The sequence below is a fragment of the Protopterus annectens genome, chromosome 1.part1, assembly GCF_019279795.1.
Source record: "Protopterus annectens isolate FY-2018-M chromosome 1.part1, PAN1.0, whole genome shotgun sequence".
NCBI classification, from domain to species: domain Eukaryota; kingdom Metazoa; phylum Chordata; order Ceratodontiformes; family Protopteridae; genus Protopterus; species Protopterus annectens.
Window position 1 is genome coordinate 1,967,326,163 of NC_056726.1, and position 20,937 is coordinate 1,967,347,099.

At 39.1% G+C, this 20,937-nt stretch overlaps 1 protein-coding gene across 2 annotated transcripts in view; it reads right to left on the minus strand.

Moving 5' to 3' along the window:
* BABAM2 (BRISC and BRCA1 A complex member 2) overlaps window positions 1–20,937 on the minus strand; it is a 2,993,168-nt gene that overhangs the window by 2,645,430 nt on the left and 326,801 nt on the right. For both annotated transcript variants that reach the window (XM_044085207.1, XM_044085201.1), the window contains exon 3: window positions 20,364–20,440. In XM_044085207.1, the coding sequence (XP_043941142.1) occupies window positions 20,364–20,440 (77 nt within the window). The remainder of the gene's footprint in view (window positions 1–20,363; window positions 20,441–20,937) is intronic.

Consider the following 20,937-nt stretch of genomic DNA (forward strand, 5'->3'; position numbering starts at 1 on the left):
CACTTGTATTGCAAAATATAATGACCGCGACCACTTCTGTATCCTAGTTACTATCAGTAAAATCTCTTACTATATCCTAGCCAAATAGAGAGCCCTCCTCTATGATATCCACAGCCCACAAGTCATACTTAAGATGTTCATCATACTGATCACTGCTGAAGCATTAGCTATATGGGTTACATCATGAAAAGGAAATAACAGCAGGCCAGTTTCCAAAGCTTCAGGGTACCTTCCATGCACTTAAACAAGTTTGATCGCCACACCCTTCAGAGCTTTCTGCCACTGAAAATAGTGCTCTTCTGGGGGCTTTCGAGGATTGATGGTCAGCTTGTACTGTTCCTTTGCTGGGCAGATAAATTCCATTAGGGGAAAAACCTTGTACATTTTAAATATTGTTTTAATTTACTTACTAAGGAAAGTTATTTTTAATGTAGGAGTTTACATTGTAATTGACTGTCAAGAGACTTAACTGTACTTTTAAACAAGAGCACAGTTTTTCCTGTCAGTTTTTTTCTGTGGAGAAATTGTACTTATTTTACTTTTTTGAGGTCCAAAAAGTGCATTTAAATGCTTTTTACTGTGTTTTTGTGGGGAAAAAGTGACTTTTAGCAACTTTAAGTTTTTACCGGCTTATGCTACGTGTTTCCTGTAGGAAAGAGCTACCATTTCCATGTTAACCATGGAACAAATTACAGGTACCACCAACGGCCTTTCCTACAGCCTCAGAAAGAAAAATTTAAGCACAACAGCCTTTGCCACCACAGTAAGGTAGCAATTTTCCTCAGCCAAGGGGGGTGACTCTGCTCTGGTCAAAGCTGATTCCTGAGACCACTCATTTTTTACCCCAGATATCCCTGGTGTACCACCTACAGTTTCTATGGACCATGGGTTAGCCACATTCTCTGCTGCTGTTTGTGTCCTCTCAGTGGGCAAGGGATAGCCACTCTTGCAGGATCCTGGGAGATGGAAAAGAAGCCACTTCCATGTTTTGTCAGAATGTTGTGCCAATCACTGGGGAAGTTGCTGCTACCATTAACAAAACAGATGGCCCAATTTTTCCTGTTAAAAAGAAACCAACAACTCTACACGTATTTACTCCTCCTTAAGTTTTTCTAAAAAGGAGTAATTTAGTAGATCTGGCCCAGGGTCTAACTCAAGCTATTGATCCCTTCTTATACAAGTGGTTTATGGTAAAGGAAATGGGGATACCTCTTAAGAGATTCAAGATTATGAACCTGGACAGGAAGATGACAGGCTTTTCTTCTCAGATTTATGAATCAAGCTTGGATAAGAGCGCAGTATCTGACTCTCCCTGTTGGGGGGGGGTGCTTCTTTCTCCAAAACTATTTCAAGAATGTGTCAGTGTTTCCAGTGGGAGAACATAGAGATTTCTTAGTCCCTTAGAAAATACTATGAACTGTTACACATGGAATTTACAGAACATTCACCCATTCCTCCAGTGCTATAAGCTTTGAAAGATGTGTGTGTGTCGCTGCCTGCAATTTTCCTGACAGTCAGCCTGCGGTCCATAAAAAGGCAGATTGTTTAAACTTCCTCAGTCTTTTAAGTTTTTATACACTCATTCTAAACCTGACCTAGCAGCTATAGCTTTAATCTTACTGCTGATGAATATTTAGTTAATTCCAATCCTACACTTTCGGACAAGGATGGGAAAATAATTGATAATTAAGGGAGGAAAAGTATGTATGCTTCTACAACTTTGGTTTTCAGAATTTTGAATTGTCAGGCTCATATTTTAACATTCATTCTTTTTTTAACAAAATTATCACTTATGACATAGGCAATCACATACATCTATAAAGGAAAACAAACCATATTGACATTTTCAGTTGCAAATGTTACACACCACATATAATCTTCAATACAGATACAATTAATTGAATATTATATAGCTCACTGAAAACGTCATTCCTCCTCCAAAACATTACTCCAAGAGGAGTTCAAATATTGTTCAAATTCCCATTGTTTCTATGTAATTTGCTCTTACCCTTTTCTAAAGATCCCACCTTCCAGTTCTTTTTATCTCCATTACTACACTCACTATTTCTAACACTGCTGGTTTATACTTTTATTTCAATTTTCTTGTAATTGCTTTTCTAGCAGGCACCAGAATTAAACTTGGCAAGGCCTTTTCATATCTAGGCAATTCAGATTCTGTATCACAACTCAAAAAATCTTTTCATTATTTCCACCAATTTGCTCCCCCAATATCTCTGACAGAGTAGTTTGCAGGGAATTTTTAAAGTCTGCCAATTCATTACACTCCCAAAAAATATCTTCCCAATCACCTGTTTCTTCCCCATCATACCTCCAACACTTGCAACCTGCCTGTGGAAAAATTCTTTGGAGTCTCTATTTTTATACCTATGCAAATACATCCAAGCAAAAATCCTAAATCTTCTAGACTTTGTTGCATATTTGGCAGCCACACATATATCCTACCATTGTTTTTGTGAATATCTTATACAGTCTCTCTTCTCAATTCTTTCTAACCTTCTCCAATTGGCTCCTATAGTTAGCATGCAATATTTTATATGCCCTACTAATCTGCACATTTTTTAACAGCAGTTTCTTTTCTAAATTCTACAAAAAAATCTTACCAGTGCTGGCCATTCACTTGGGATCCCCCTATTCCTTACTGTCTGCATATACTCCGATAGCAATCCTTGATAGGGAATGCAGTCTCTGTAGCCTGCTTTCTAAATGCATTCTTGGCCTCTTTCCATTCTATTACCTTTCCCGGTCTAATTATTTGCTCCCAATACCTTGGTTCTTTAACCAGTTTTCTCCAGCAAAATCCAGCCCCCTCTTGTCTATTTTCTGCACCCCTAACAGCAGTCATCCCTATCAGCAGAATCTTGTTTCTCCGTTCCCATGTTGGCTTAGTTGATAGGATACTTTCTTCTACTTTATGAATTTAACATTCTGTATGGCTATTGTTAGTCTCCTTAAGAAGCTGCATCCAAAATCTCAGTCTCTCCTTATTTATTGAGCTCCCCCCATTTCATCATCATCCATTTCCATTCCACTATGAATTATAGCTTTCTGCTTGTGCTATGCATAGCAGCCTTAACTGCATAGCTCTGAAATATCCCTTCAAATCAGGTAATTCCAAACCACCTTGTTGTACTGGAAGAATCAACTTATCCCATTGGACTCAAACTCTGCTCCTCACAGATAAAATCCTTCAACTCTTTACTAATTGCTATCTACAACTTATCCACTGGTTCATAAAAATATGCTTCAGCTGTGTATAAAACTAAAGGGACTAAAAACATTTTCACTGCTTGTATCTTGCTAGCTATATTTTCATAAAACAGAGCTTCCAGTTTCTTCATTTTTATATTATCTTATCTTAGTCTCTTCCCATATATCTTTAGCTGCCATACACTTAAGTCCTTCGTTGTAATATGTCCGCATAAATATGGGTATTACTGAACCAATTCCTGTGCAGGTACATAGTTTAGAGCTATTGCCTTTGTTTTATTTTCATTGATTTTATATCCTGAAAAGACTTGAATTAGTTTCAGAATGTTCCACAACATAGAAAGGTCAATTTCTGGTTTTATCAGGTATAAAATAATATCATCTGCAAATAAAGCCAATTTTTCTTGATTACCATACAAACTATATCTTTGATACCAAAAGCGATAAACCAAAACAAAATAAAAACCAGATGCACGTTGAGTCCGGTGCCCAAGAGGTAAATATCACCAAATGTAAATAATGCTATCCACGAACGTTTTTCCACACTTTAATTCAGACACGACAAAACTATATCTTTGAATTTCTGAGTCCCTTATTTTCTTTGCCGATGGTTCTAAATATAACACAAATAACAAAGAGGAAAGATGACAATCCTAACTAGTTTCTCTATTCAAATAGAACTTATCAGAGAGGACCCCCCCCCCCACACACACACACACTATAATATTCACCTCCAATCCCTCATATATCCTCCTAACGTTAAAAATGAGTCAGGGAATACAAATGCTTCCATTGTCTATTCATAATATCCCAGCATACTTTTTGAATGCTTGCTCTGCATCAAGACCCACCAAAAACAGTAATATTTTCTTACATTCTGCGTCTGATCAGCATTGTTCTATTAATGTTGTCAAATGTTTGCCTCCACTCCACAAAACCACAATGATCCATATCAGTTGTGGCATCACCATTGCCATTTTGTTAGCTATTACAGACATAACCACTTTATAATCATGGTTCAGAATCAAATGAACCTATATGAAGCTGGATCTGACAGGTCTACCATCTTTAGGTATTACAGCCACCACAAATTTCTACCAAGATATTGATGCTTCTCCTACATTTAAAATACAGACAAAATAAAACCTTCCAGATCCTTATCATTTTCATTCCTCCTAGCTACCAAACTTCCACAGGAATACCATCTATTATAGGTTCGTAGGAGGTTACTAGGCTAGCAGCCCTAGATTCTTTAAAAGCCTAACCATGTTAATCCCAAGTATCCCCATTTGTTCTTTTTTGGGTAGTTCGCAAAACAAATTTATGAAAAGAGTGGGTCTGTGATGAACACCAGCTATTTCTGTCCATGAGGGACATGGGTGCCACCCGAGGGGTGAATGTGCTGCCTCCCATCCAATTATCTAGGTTGCGTTTGAATAGCATCAGCGAGGAGCTCTGTTTTACATGAATAGAGAGTCTATTCCAGAGAAGCGGCAGTCACTGGGAGACATATCTGTCTCTCCAGCATGGTCCGTTAATGTCACAATCTACGATGAGATCCCTAGAATAAGTGACTCTTGAGCCATTTGACTTGCAGATGTGCAGCATTTCCATTAGGGTAGGGTTGGAGATTGCCCTACAGGCCAGGCACAAGTCACCTCTCAGCAGCCTATAAGAAACAAGAGTAAAGTAACATGGCTTTCAGCCTGTCCACGTAGGTCATGGTTTAGAGCCCCTGTATTTTCTTACTAAGGAACCTCTGAGGTCTCTCCAGCTGCTGCAGGTTACTGTCGAGGTACATGCCAAAGGGTGCATTATACTCTTTTAGTGGTCTGATGAGAGTTGGGTTCAATGGAGTTATAACATCCCTTGACCTGGATGCCATCCCCTTGCTTACTAGGTGCACTACGCAGAAGGTTTTCCTTACCACTGTGGAAACTTGGTGGTCAAAGTTCAGACTGCTATCAACATGTGTTCTCAAGTCTCGCATCACTGGGTTAGACATCAGAGGGATGCTGTCAATAGTGTAATTTGTAGGGAATTCCTTTTTACCAAAGGGAATAATAATGCATTTTTTTGCATTTAGTTTTAGACCATGGCTTTGGCACCAGTCATTTATGTGTGTCAGCCCTTCTTGTAATATGTTAGCATCACTTGGGGACTCGATGATTGCTCCCAGTTTGCAATTATCACCAAACTTGGTGAGCCAAAGGCAGTCTACTTCGGCCTGAACTTCTGAGAAATAAATGCCAAACAGTAAGGGGCCCAGCACAAACACCTGTGGTACTCTACTGGTAACAGGTCTACTGGTGGAGGTGGAGTCACCAATTCTGACAGTGTGTCCTGTTGGTGAGCCAACTGGCTACCCATTTAGTAACCTAAGGGTTAAATCTCTATCTGGGAGAGTTTCTCAATGATGCCAGAGTGGACAATTGTGTCAAAAGCATTGGCAATCTTGAGATAGGCTGTGTGCACTGTCTTACCTTTGTCCATAGCTTTGATGACATTCTCAAGGAAGTCTACCAGGTTTAATAACCATGATCTACCCTTAACAAAGCCAAACTGTGTTGGGTCCAGCGTTTGGAGGTCACCTATGTCCTTGCTGATAAGGTCCATGATAATTCTTTCCATGGTCTTGCAGATGAGGCTGGTTAGACTTATGCGTCTGCAGTTCCCAGGGTCAGTTGATGACCCCCCCCCCTTTGTGCAGGAGGGATTACTTTTGCCGTTACCCATTCTGCAGGAACATAGCCAGTTCTCCAGTTATGATTAAAGAGAACGTCAAGTGAGTCCACTAGGTTTTGTTTTAGATTGTTTAGTAAACATCCTGGGATATTATCTGGTCCCATTGGGGCCATAATTTTGGCGATGGCAAACACAGAGATGACCTGTTCTCTAGAGATACTAGGCAGAAGACTGGTGTCAGGTATGCTTTGGAATATGGTAGGTGGGGATAAGGGGGTGAAGTTTGCGTTGAATCTGTCAGCTAGCCGGTTGGCAATAACTTCTGGTGTAGTATGAGTGATCCCATATACAACAAGTTCGGCACATAGCTGGACCTTGCCTTTTAGACTTCGGACATAGTTAAAGAATGCCTTATGATTTAGCCTTGGCTAGGAATGCAATTTTAGTTTCTTAATTTGATTTAGGAGACTTTATAAGATTTCTGATTTTCCTGTTTAGGGTTAGGAGGGAACTCTTCCTCTGCAGAGTGATAATCCTCTTGCTTTTGAACAACAGTTTCTTCCTATTGTTACATAATTTGTTTATACTTGAAGTCCACCACGGTAACTTGTTTTTACAGGAAGACCTGGTTTTGATCCAGTCAGGTACAGCAGAATTTATGCAGTTGTTCAAGTGTCTGTACAGGGCACTTGCATACACTTCTGCATAATGATCATTTGTGTCTGTTACTGTAGGTGGTTCAAAGCTTTTTACACCACCACTTTTGTACATTGTAGCCAGCTTTGGTGAATTTTTGTTATAATTTTTGTTCCTGTGAGGGTGTCAGTTCAAACAGTTACTTCAAACAAGACCGATTAGTGGTCTGACCTAACCAGGGAGGGCATCATGCATGGGGAAGTACAGTGACCAACCCCCCCCCCCCATGTTGGCAAGTACTACATCCAGAACATTAGAACCCCTAGTGGGGATGCAGACTACCTGTTCCAAAGCATTTGTGTTAATAAAAAAATCCAAGAACGTCTGGATGACATATTTCTGCTCATGTATTTCCCCCAGTCTATAGAAGGATAGTTGAAATCTCCCATGACCAAGGTGTTGGGCTGTATGGCGAAGGACTCCAGTAAATTGAGGTAGGCTGTGTGCTTACCCTGGCTCATGGTGGGGATCTATAGCTAACAATGACATGGTATGGTACTTTCCCAATAGTTAAATGGACATGGAGTAGTTTGAGAGAGTCATGCTTTTTGACCAGTCTCAAAGTGTATTTGGTTTTAAGAAAGATGGATACACCACCACCTTTGGTTCCTTTACGCTAATTTTGATGCATGAGTGCGTGGAAGCACTGTAGCCTTGCATGGCTGCGGTCGTCTCAGCAGCCGTGAACCATGTCTCGGTAACTCCAAAGACGTCAGCGTCCTCCAAGGTGAGGAGTGCTTTCAGGGAGTGCAGTTTCGTGTTTAAACTCCTAGTATTAAGCAGCACAACCCTAAGTTTTTCTGAATTAGATTTTGTTACGTTGGAAAATTTTTTGTTTTGACATTGCCTAAAAAGGCACTATAGGGGACGTAAGGGCCTTTGCCAGTATCCAAAAGCCTGGGGGGAAGAGGTGCAGACCTTTTCTAGCAAAGCAGCGAGGTCTGTCTACCATATCCTCTCAGGCTAACAGATGCTGAATCCCCCTGGACTGACACCAGAAGCTGAGCCAATTGTTGAAGTCAATCATTTTTTTGTTTATATTGTGGCATCATCCTGGGGGAGGGTAGGATACTGCTTAGGTCTAGGGACATACCTGTCTGAGACACATACTCAGAGTTCCATCATGTCTCTATTGATATAGTCCAGAGAGGTACCTCACAAGTCATTCACTCCAACATGGACTATGGCAGAGTCATAATGGTACTTGTTAAGTGACTTGAGTGTATGTGCGATTTGTCAGATCTTGGCACTTGACAGGCAGCTGACCATGATCTTCTCCTTGTCCAGTCTGGTGAAGTGGACATCTGTGTGTCTCACTATGGAGTTGCCTATGACCAAGACATTTGATTTGTTTTGCCTTAGGGGCTTGTTGTTTGAGACACAGATGTGTGTGTTGATATGTGTAGTGGTTTCTTTATGCTTAGCGGCGAGTGTGGGTGGTGTGCATTTGGAAGGTTTCTGTTCTTTTCGTAAGCTTTTAGACAGTACCTCCGTGTATGCGTGTTTATGTGTCGTGACCTTATTTTGCATGAGAGGTGGGGTTTGTGTGATAGGTGAAACGTGTGTTCTGACAACCTGTTTGATGTCTAGTTTGTTTTTACATGAGAGAATTGACTCCAGTTCCACAGTACATTTGTATCTCTGACAAAGGGTCTTAGTTTGCTTTAAGAGTAAATGGTTGTCAGTATACATGAAGCAATTGCTACATTGCCTCAAGATGCCCATATCAATCAAACTGGCAGGAGAAATGATGGGAAACAGCCTATCCATTGTAGTATTTAGGAAGAAGGTGGGTTAGCTGGACTTGGCCACAAACAGCAAAAATGAAACAGCAATTCAATTAAATACAGTTAACAAATGAAGTGCTGACTTAAAATACTATTATTTTTCAATAATTTTTTTTCAGTGGATGCCTTGAATTTTAGTGCAGATGCACTTCAGACCTCTGACTAAAGCTGCCAAATGTTGAGCAGCTCCGGTAAACTGGACACAAACCCACCCAAATGCAAGGCTTATATACAGGCAAATTTAAACAGTTTTAAAACACCTACCAATGGGAAAGCCCTAACCTGAGCTTTCTCCAGCAATCCCAACTCAGATGGCTCCTGCACTACACACTTCTGCCACAAGGGTGCAGAGAGGCCCTCAATGTAAGATGGCTGGTCAAAGAGCACAATGATGCAGTACAGTCTAGATTCAGCAGGTCGGAATCTAGCCTATGCTGTGTAAGGCTAGGAAACGCAGTTTCTACCTGGGAAGACGTAACAGAGAGTCACTTAAATGTCAAAGTAAGAATGTTTATTAGTATACTATTAGATGATCTGCAGTGGTACCACCCTATGTACAAACTGGCAGCTGTTTGAGCGCTGTGAACAGTGGGAGACTATGGAGAGCATTTCCTACAGAGGATTTTAAAATGGAGAGGTTTGCTTATATGCAAGCACTGGGAACTGCATTTGCACATCACTTTTATACCAGCAAGATGAAAAACTATTTTAAAGTTAAACTCTCAGGCCAATCAGATAAAAACACAATAAGCTATCAACCAGTAGTTCCCACCTTGGATGAGTTGAATTTAGTTCTCTGCTCCCACCAGAGTGCAAAAGAACCCTTCCAATGTAAAACAAACTGGCCTTGAACTGAAGTGCAGTAACAAATGCATTACAACAGAAGTAAGAATTCATGCAATATCAGGAAACCTTGGAAATAAGTTCACTAACCCTGAGAAATTTTCACCACACACAAAAGCTTTGCAAAACTTAGAAATATTATGGCAGCTTTTGCAGTATCAGAGAAAGTAAGGACATATCAGAATATTGTTAAAACAACCCAAGAGCAGTACAGTAACAAACAAATGGAGTTTCTTTAACAAGTGCAGGCTGAAAACCAGTGATAAGTTCTACAAAATAAATAAATGCAGCACAGAAGTGTTAAATATCACTGAAACAGTTACAGCAAGTACAACAAATATATACTTGTATCAGCTTTGTAGGCCAGATAGTTTTAGAAGCAATCCAAGTCTTTTAATCACAAGTGTCCAACCAGGCACAAGGAAGCTCTGAATAAATGGAAAAATGGGGATTTCACCTATGTCCCTCTTACACAGGGGCAGTAGGTGCTGATCTTAGATTTGTGAGCAAACAGGCTACATATCTCGGTCCATAAGGGAACAAAGGTATAACACGGCTAGGCTTGTAACGGCTTTAGGGACGATAGCCTTGTAACCACCTATGATCCTGTAGATTGGTTATACAACACCATTTTTCTGTCATCTACTGCTATTCTAACAATAATAATCGAGCCTCTTCTACTTCTAACTTTAGCATATTTACTTTGTCCATAAATCTTACTGTTTGTACTTTTCTTGATTTCCACGTTTCTCTGCTTTATACATATGTTCATAAACATTTCTGAAATATTTCTAATACCTCTACAGAATCTCTGGTTATTTTCCTCGTTAAAGGCTCCCTCAGCTTGGCAACAACCCTTTCTACTTTCTGTTGCCTGCGCTGTTGTGTGAAAAGCTTTTGTGCTTTGGAATTATTATCAAAAAACAGTTGCTTAACAGCAGTCTTTCTAAACATATGCATGTTATCCAGTTAGTCCTTCATTTTCTCCTTAGCAGTCTGTAGCCACACCTCTTCTTGTTCAGCAATATTTTAAACTTAGTCAGTCCCTCTAAATATATCTAGTTACCTCTTAACCTATTTTTTCTTTTATTTCATCCCACTCACTAGCTATATTTTTATGAAAAAAAATTCTAAATTCCCTAATAAATCGTGAAAAATGTCTACAACCCATTCCTTAAATTCCTCTCTGTTTAAAAGATAGGTGGGGAATTAGAAGTCTCTCGTTTTCATTTAATTACTCTGCATTTTTATTTAAGTTATTAGTGGTGCATTATCTGAAATAGTTATTGGACACCTATCAAAACTTTCAATTAAATGCACATGCTCCTGTGCAATATTATTTGTCTAGCCTAGCCCAGTTTTTGTACCTTGGAGAACAATATGCAAATTCTCTCGGAGCTCCTACTACTAAATTCACATCTTACATACTAAATATTTTCACAAATTTCTTCACACATCTATCCTCTTTTGTTAAATTTTCCCTTCTAGGCCCCAAAGACACATCCTCACTGTTGCAAATCAAATTTCAGTCCCCAACTATAAGTAATACTCCCTGCTGAAACCCAATTATTTTGCGTACAATTTTCTTAAGCTCCACTGTAGCAGTTTTAGGTGGGATATAAATACATACCAGCATAATCTTCCTCCCTTGCTAGTAGCTCCTTACTAATTCAAATCTACCATTATTATCTTTCTTCCTCTTCTATCACTATTGGAGGTCTTCTCACAATTAATACAAGTAGTCCTCGTTTCCTTTCCCCCAGATATTCCACGCAATACCCATCCTGAAATTCTTTATCAAATTCATATGCTTAGTCTTTTCCAAATGTATCTCCTGTATCACAGCTATTTGCACACTGCATTTCTTAATATAGTTTACTACTTTCATTTTTGTTTATACCTGTGAAACTATTCACATTCAAAGAGAATACTGAAAGTGTTTCCATTATAATAAAAAGCTATTATGACTTGTTTTATGTGTGTGTGTGTGTGTGTGTGTGTGTGTGTGTGTGTGTGTGTGTACATATATATATATATATATATAAAACTTTTTTAAATGTCAAGTTTCATCAGCTTTTGTGTTACATGGATACACTAATACGTGGCAGTTCGATTTTTTATACAATTGTTTTTTGTCATATCCATTTGAACCTATGTCACATCTTAAAAGGCTTTTTGTTTAAATGAAAACCCTCAAACAAATGCATCCACAGACCACCCCCATAACCTAGTAACTTAGTACAAACACACAAAACTGTGTACATCTTCTTGTAATGAAGTTTAACCCTCCCAATAGGAACAACTGTCCCAGACTGACAGCTACACTTACATGCATAAACTGACATGTAATAAAGGTCATCCATGCTAAAGATGCATGGTACGGCCTGTGCTTCTTACACTAAGTGTTGTCTAGTTCTGTCTTAGTTTTATTCCTCTGCCAGATGAAGTAAACGTGAATGCTTTCAGAAAACATTATCTTTTAGCCTTTAAAAAAGTATTCTGTTTTTATTGTCCTCTTATCAGCTTGTCTCCACAGAAACATGTGAACCAAATACACAGTTGCCTTCAACTGCAAGATTATCATGTTATACTGTAAACATTTATTTTCTAAACGACAAATTTTTTATTACATTCTGTATTCTTTTATTTATTTGCTTCTACTTAAAACTTGCTGTTAGATCAAGCCAAGGGCCTTAATCCAGTCATTCACCTATGCAGAAGAAAGAAAAAGTATATCAATTTTACATATATCATGACTATATACTTATACAATCTGTCCCTCACCTCAACAATCCAATATTACAGCCTATTATCTTAAACATACTTTTTGTCCAGGCTTTCCTCTCTTTTCACACTGCAGTGCCTATATTTCTTAAAACTAAACAAGAAAGAAAATAAATATATAGGAATAAGCGCACCTGTTTACCTTCATATCCCTATAACACAAAAAAACTGAAAATGCTTTACTATATAACATGCAGTATTTGTTGTTTTATAAAAATACAAAAATGTTTTACTGAAATTTACTTTTTCCCTCCTCTTTCCCTCTCCTTAATGTTCAAACATTACAAAAATGAATAGAGCATAAACTTTGAAAGTCCCCTACAAGTTTAACAAAGTCAAAAAAGGTCAATATCTCCAGGTTTTGTTGTTCAGCCATATTTCACAAATGTGTCTGATGCTTTGTAATCCCACATTTATTCACGAATTTCTGAGTTGCTAGTTTACTTCAAGTTGAACCTCCATCTCCCAACTCCCAGTCTCTGGTCTACTTCCAATGTACTCCTGGTTCTTCTAGTCAACAAAACATGATTTTCTCTGTCTCTTAAGCATTTTGCTTTGGAACACTGGATAAGGTTTCACTAGCAAAGTCTCTCTACGAGCTTTATTACCAGAAGAACAAAAAGATTCCCTCTGGTTTGATGCTCACTTTTTTTTGGGACAAAGTTTTCTATTTCCTCCTTAGCATGTTCTGCATCAAGAAATCACTTTGATCATCCAGGAAAAAAATATTCCAAAGATGGCTGGATACATCAGTTTGAATATCGCACATGCCTCTCAATATTCTCTGACTGCTGGAATAAATTTACTCCTCTTCTGCCTGGTGTCCAGTGAGTAACCATTTTCCACAAACACTCTACTTTCTACAACTTTATTTTTATTTACTGACATTTGTTAACCGGGTTAGTCCAACTGAGCCAGGGGCCCATTTCCAGAGGAGACTGGAGGAGAAAAGCTCCAGATACAAGTAACAATATCACAGAAGTATCCCCCCCCCAAAAAAAAATATATATATCACAAAAATAGCTATGCTTACAATGACACAGTTTCAAGTAGTTATACACTGGAGACACATTATTACACAGTTTTGTATAAGATGCGGAAGAAAAATAGAAAAAAATCAGGTACATAACATCAAACAAATTCAATATGCCTAAATATCTAAAGGCAACAGCTGGAAACTCCAGGTTTAGCAGTATTTACAAGAAGCAGGGGGTAGAGTAAAGAAAGTAAAGGGAAGTATTAAGAGAGACAAGTAGAAAGAAATAAGATATATGTTTAGAGTGAGGAATTAGAAAGAGTGCATTAGAATATCAGGTAGGAGTTGACATGGGCAGAACCAGGTGTTTAGTAGGTAGTTTTTAAGCTCATGTTTAAATTTGGCTTTATGAGGGATGCTTCTTATATTAAGGGGAAGGGTATTCCAGGAATATATATTTTTAGCAGGTTTGTAGATGTCTAAAATATGTTTATCATATGTGCGAAGCTGTCATGTGGGGTTATAGGGTGATACGATGTTAGAAATGGAGGGAGAGGAAGTGGGGTTATAGAGTATGGAGTGTGTATTGTGTAGTTGTGGCATAAGAAGCTGTTTTTGAAATTCAGGCCATAATAAAAACTTAAGAGCGAGACAGTGGTGGGATTTATATGGTAAATTGGATGCAAATTTAGTTATTTTGTGGTAGGTTTGCTCTAATTTAGAAGGTTTGTCAGGATTGGGGCTGCATACAGAAAACAGGGTAAGAGAAGTGATGTAGCAAGAGAGGGTTTAGTAGAGGGACAGAGTAGTTTGTGATTACGGTAAAGAAGTCCAAGTTTTTGGTTAGTTTTTTTAATGCACTGGTTGATGTGGATGTCAAATTTTAGTTCATCATCAATAGTTACACCAATTAATTTAGTAAAGGGTTCAGGTGCGATGATAGTCTTGTTGAGAGGTAATTGAGACAGAGGATTTCAGATGCAACATTGTTTTAGGCTGGAAAAGTAAAAGCTTAGTTTTTTTTGGATTTAATATTAGTTGGTTATCAGTGAGCCAGGTTTCGACAGAGGTGAAGGTATCTTGGGTGTGGGCTAGGAGTTCTGGAAAGTTGCGGCTGGTGGTGATAAGAGCTGAATCATCAGTGTATTGTAAGAGAGTAGAGAGATTAGTAGCAGAGTGTAGTCTGTTTGTAAAGATATTGAACAAGAGGGGACTCAAGATAGAGAAATGGGGAATGCCTGTGTTGACCGGCAGAAATGGGGAGGTGACATATTGCCAGGATATAGATTGTTGTCTGTTAGATAAGCAACTAGAGAACCAGTTTATAGTGGTGGTGGTGCAGAGATGGAGATCAGAAAGTTTAGATATCACTTTGGTGTGAGAGACTGTATCAAAGGCCTTGGAGAGATCAAGGAATAGGCAGAAAACTAGGTGGTTATCACAGGCTTCTACAGTTTCAGTGAATGACAGTAGTGCGGTAGATGTGCTGTGGTGGGGATCTAAATCCATGCTGGATGGGAGTAACAAGATTGTTGTCCAGCAAGTGTTTTAGTAGTTGGGTGTGGACACATTTTCCAAGAATTTTGGATTGTGGGGAGAGTACTGCAATGGGACGGTAGTTGGATGGGTCAGTGGAGTTATCACCTTTGTGGAGCGGGATTGTGAAGAAGGGTTTCCAAATGTCTGGGACAAGGGCTTCCGTAACAGAGCGATTTATAAGGATAGAGACTGAGTAAGTAATGAAATTGGCAGCGAGTTTGAGGAAGTGAGGGTGTAATTTATCGACAGAGGGACAGCAAGGTTCGAGTTTACTTAGTTGTGACCTGATGAAAGCAGTGGGAACTGGTTCAAAGGAGAATGAAATGGGGGAAGAGGGATTGGGGGTATGGGTAATGTAGAGGCAATGGGACTTGGTTGAGTTAGCATTTGAATTGTATTTATGAAGTGTTTATTTAAAAGTGTACCAGTCTCAGTGGCAGTATTGAGGGGGAAGGGGTTGGGAGTTGGAGGTTTGGTAGGATAGAGCATTTTGTTAACTGTAGACCAAAATCTTTTGGGGTTTTTGTGTGGGCTGCCACCAAGAAAGTTTTTTTTTTGTCTTTTATGACTAGTTTTTTACAGAGGTTTCTAAGTTCCTTGTACTGCTGGAGTAGGGGAGGAGTTTGATTTTTGATCCAAGTTTTCCAGACAGCATCCCTCTGTTGCATAACAGAGCGAGTTTGGTTAGTGAGCCAGGGGGCACAGTTAGATTTTCTGGTAGGGACTATGGAGTTCAGAACGTCTAGGAATATTTTGTTGAAAGTGGTTACTGCAACATTAAGAGGGAAGTTGTGGAGGAATGCCCAGTTGATGTCGGACAGTATAGAGTTGAATTTATTGGGGTCAAATCGAGTTAGATTGAGACATTCTCTGTAGTGGTGTTCTTTGGGAGAATGTTTGAAATTTCTATGAATATAGCTAGGAGAATAGTCGCTAAGTGAGTTGGGAGGAATGCCAGGGCTATGATAGAGACTGGGGTCGGAGGTAAGGATCGAGTCAATTACAGAACTTGTATTAGAGTTTCTATTGGTTCTGGTTGGGAAGGATATATGTTGGTGGAATCCAAATAGATTGAGGCTACGAATTGAAGATGAGGTGGAGAGTGAAATCCAGTCAATGTTGACGTCACCAAGTATAATAGTATCATATGGAATATGCTGGGTGGGCCAGGAGAGAAAGCTTTCTAGACTAGGGATGTTGTCACCTGGGGGGTATATATATGGATACAATGGCAAATTTTTTGTAAGAGTTAAGATGACAATTTACAATTAGGATTTCTGCAGGACTGAAGCTAGGTATGGGAGTTGAGAAAGCGTATGTTGGTAAGAGTAGAGGATGGCTACTTCTCCACCTCTCCTGTTTGCTCTACTGATAGATGTTATAACCTGGGGGTAGGATTTTGGAGTTGGTTTCAGACAGTGTAAGGATGTTAGGTGAGTTTACATGGATCCAGGCGTTTAATGCTGGAATTTTGTTGACAATGCTTTAGATATTTAGCGAGAAAATAGTTAGAGATTTTGATGGAGGAGAAAGAGATTGGGGTAGGGTTAGAGGGTGATGGGTTGGGGGTGTTCGCTTGAGAGAAGTGGAGGAAGGAGAAGTAGGCCCTTGGCTAGGGTGGATGTCCCCATCCAGGAGTAGTGAATCAAGGAAATCGAGCAGGAAGGAGAGTAGGCTAAGAGTAGTGGTGATACTTTCTGCTAACATGGAGGAAAGAGATATGTTTGAGTAATGCTTTATGGTAAAGAGGTTGGAGGAAGAGACTGGAAATAGGTTTAAATAGATGGGAAATGTGGGGGAGTGGATGAATGAGTGGTAGCTGTGAGAGACGATGGGTGTTACTGTTGGAAAATGCAGAGATATATGGTAAGATGTAGAAAGTGATAGTAGGAGGAGGGGTAGAGTGAGATAAAGGAGTGACATGAGGGAGTAATAGGTTTTCAGTTGTAGTGAGCAGTAAATGTTTGAGAGAAGAATAAGGAAGGAAAGATGTTAAAAGGGCAGAACTAGGTGATAAGCAGAGAAAGGCTGAGGCAGAAAATGATAAAGGGGTAGTACAGTAAGGTAGAACTTAAGGGAGAAATAGAAGAAAGAAGAAAATGGAGGGAAGTTGAATTAATTTCAGGGGAGGAAAGATGTAGGTTGGAGGAGAGGGGCTATTGTGTGGGTACTGGTGGTTGGCTGATTAGCAGAGGGGGAGAAGTGCTGAGAGTATAAACCAAATGAGTGTAGGGGTGGGTAGGAATGGGGGTAGGGTAAGGGAGCGGAGTGAGCCCAAGTGTAGCGAGGGCGAATGGAGCGAGTTGACCCGGCCAGGAGATAAAAACAATCTATGAGGTATGCCAGTGAACAGGTAAGTCAGAGGGACAAAAGTCCAGGTTAAAAAGGAAACATCCAGAGGAGGCAACTGCAGCAAAGATACTACCTGGGTAAGTTGAGTTTGATTAAAACTATTTAAGGTCTGCTGAAAACAAATGCATTTACCAGGGCATGTACCAACAGTAGCAAAAAATAACTGCGGGAGTTCCAGTAAAGGTGATGCTACAGTTTTTTAGTCAATACTTCCATCTAGTGGCCAATCAGAACCATAAAACTAAGGAAATGGCAATAATAAAAATTCAACCTAATGAAGAAATAAGTGGGCAAGGGATAGCAGTAAGGTAAGCGGCAGGCTGGTGAGGCGTAGGTGGCCCTGCGTGTGTCCAGACCTTTCCAATTCAAACACTTGCAAAGGTAAAACAGTATAGTAGGTAAAATCACCTACGTTACCAACTTTTGAGTACTTTGTCCTTCTGCTGCAACTTAGTCAGACTCAACCTTTCTGCTGGTAGGATTGCATCTTTACTAATAAAGAGATCTCGGCTGCTTTCTCATGGTCAGGTTTGGAGCATACACACAAGGTGCCATTTCAATAAGCAACTCCTGCTGTAGAATACCAGTCCAGTTGCTTATTTGTGCTTTAATAAAATTAATATAGTCTGTTCCTTCTAGTTTCTCTAGCACAGTAGAAAATCTAAGGTTTCTCATTTGTGCTCGTTCCTCTAATTCTACCATTTTTTGAAACATCTCTTCTGGAGCAGTCTCATATTCAGGAAGCCTTTTCTTCACTTCAACCTCTGATTTTTGCAGTTTTATCAGCTCATCTGAATATCTATTTCGAGCTTTTTCCACTCTTTTGTTATTTGAGTTGATATAATCCTTCAGTGTTTTATTTATTTTAATCAGCTCTGAGCATATCTGACTTATTTTTTCCTCTACATTACTGGAAGTCATGTACTGCACCAAAGATGGAGCTTGAAATGCCTTTGCTGAACAACTGCAGGATTCCCCTCAGCCAGTATTTTATCCTCAACTTTTTGTAGTGGATTCTCTTTCAGGTTTCATAAATTTCTTCTTTGCTGGTACCCAGACAGTACACTCACTAGCCAGTATTAACCAAAAATGCATATTCACAGTCTCTTTTCTGAGTTTCTGTTTTCCCACTGGGACAGGTGAAATTCAGCTATTACTCAGTGTGCAGCAATCATGGAAGCCATGCTAAAGTTTATTCTTACTAATTGTGAAATTATGAGGAATGTTTCCTCTGCAGTTTCATTTTTGATTCATAGATTAGTACTAAGCTAACTGCCCTTGCGAGGCATTGTAAGCCTAGCCAATTATCCCTTGTGAGACTCGCACCCTGCACCTTGTGTTTGTAAGGCAAACACCTTAACCATTAGGCCACCCTCCCAACCCTGAGAAAAATCCGTTTTGAATGGTTTAATTACTTCCATTTTACAGGTCACAACTCATTGTTTAAAGTGTGCACATGACTCTGTTGATACTTCATGCAGGGCTAATGCCACTGATACAGTTTTGAGAAGGTGTGCCTGGCTGTATTCTCAGAACCTCCAAGCTTATTCTCACAACCTCCAAGATAATGTGAAAAATTAGATTTCAAATGATGCTTTGGATGTCTTTGGTCCCTTTGTTGCAGAAGTTATGAAAAAGTATGATGAGTGGAGTAAGCTTATATTCAGAAACTCCAAGATTTTTCAGCCCTCCTTTTCCAAAGTTTCTAAAGTATTCTCTAACGAATGCTAAACAGATGATTAAGAAGAAATAGCAAGGGGGTTCCAAAACGAAAACAGGAACCCCACAAAATACAAGACAGTCCAACAAGTCAGAATGACTACTTAAGGGACCTTGACCCCACTCCCACCCTAGCAGTCCCTTTTCCCTTTCAGGAAGTCTGAATCTCCACTTTGTGATACTTCAAAATGCTGTCACTTTACAACTTATTACTCCTTCTTCCTCATTTTAGTTTCCTAGTAACCCTAAATTTGAAAGATGCTTATCTTCATATCAGTTCATCCAGATTTCAGGTGTTTCTTAAGGTTTTCTGTGTCTGAATCACATTATCAGTTCTCTGCCATACCCTTGGGATTGTCCAGTGCAATATGAGTGCTCACAAACTTTTTAGATCTATTTATAGCTCATTGCAGGCTATAGGGTATTCACATTTTTCCTTATTTAGAGGACTTGCTTATCTTTTTGAAGAGTCTTTTTCAAAGTGTCACGAATAGTGTCATGCATCCCTCACTTCAATGAGAGATGATTTACACAAGCTGGAATTCCAAGAGAACATTCAAAAGTTTTTTTTTTTCACTTTTTCTTTTTACTCCAAACAGGATTATGTTTCTGCGGTGTCTGCTAGACACCTCAGTTGTAACAGCTGTTGTTCTACAAGAAAAAAAATAGATCTATACCTAGATATATTTCTAGAGTTTCAACTCAGACTGCGAGGGAATACCTTAGGATTTTAGGTCTTATGACATATGTGATTCTCGTGATACCCCTGGCTAGACCCCATATGAGAAAGATACAATGATATTTGAAGTCTCTTTGGTCCCAGCAATAATACATTATCTTTTCTCATCCCAGTTTGTCAACAGAGAACTCACTTGGTGGAGACTATCCAGGTCTCCCCCACCTCCCGGCTCCAAAACTGTCAGAGATGCTCTTGAACTCTGACCCATTACCGTGTAACCTTCTATACATTTACAAAACCTTTAACACCATAATCACCTCGTCAAAACAGCAAAACCTCAACTTTAAAATAAACAAATCCATCTGGTAGGATAGATACCTCTCTCAAAGACTTTCACTCCTCTGGAACAGGCTTCCCTTTTATATTAAGTAAAGTAGCTCCCCAAAACTCTTCAAACAAAACCTATAAAAGAGGATGAACAGCTGTAAATTTACCTACAAACTTACAAACCCATAAGGTTCCAAGTATACTTCTTCAGAAATGTGATATATGTGGACAAGACTGCTGTAATTTGAAATACAAGGTGGAAGTCTCAAGGAAGTATGACAAAGTATTTTCAAATTATGAGTGGCAGGAACAGTCTTCCCAAAATGGCAACAGGTGGTTGTTATACTGCATGGAGAAATAAGCTATTTGAGTAACATCTGCAGCTTTTTCAGAAAATTTGGAAATGGACAGCCAAGGGTGGCTAAAAGCATGCATAATCTGGCATTACAATCTACAGTTTTATATTTCTAACTACTTAGTCCTTTTTCAGTTGGGATTAGGAGCACATTCACAGCAATGTGGAGAATGTCCAGAAAGCAGACTATGCAATAAACTGGTGAAGTACATGAGGGGATACACTGCATAAAGTATTATGTGAACAGGGCTTTATAACAGAAACGCAATCTTGAATACTCCCCTATAACAGGTACTAGCTAGGCATTTGTTAAGTTAACTCCATTCCCCACCTCAAGTGGCAAAGCACACAATCCATTTAGACTTTTGCCATGCAAAATTCAAGTTTACTTACATTTTAGTGTTTCTCCAGCATATGGGATGTGCAGTTTAAATCGATCACAACAAGGTCCTTGAGTTAAGGATGTGCACCTACGTTAAGGAAAAAAAAAAAGTAAAACAAAATGTTTTCTGTTCTACCTCAAGTTACTTCACTTCCCTCCAGACAGACATTTACAATTCACAAAGATAGTATCCTCTCTGTTAGTATCAAGTGGCCTACTGTTCATGGCATACAGTGTGACTCCACATCAGAGCGCAGCCAAACATATCCTTTTACTCCAAATCATTATTGTTCGTTCTTTTTACGCAAGAAAGCCTCCTCTATACCAACAGTTCTTCAATGGAAAAAAAAATAAAAAACAAAACAAATAAAAAATAGTAGCCTTCGAACTTCGCTGATGAACTCAGTCACAATAATTTCCAAAAATAATGAAACCCAGGTAGTGTTCCAAAGCAACAAACCTTTATTTTCCACAAGCAGCTCAGTAACAAACAAAAAAAAGTTAGAAATACTTTACAATGTTAAACATATCAGCTTTTATGCACTTAGAAGTAGGTCTGGAAAATATATGTATTATTTAAATTTT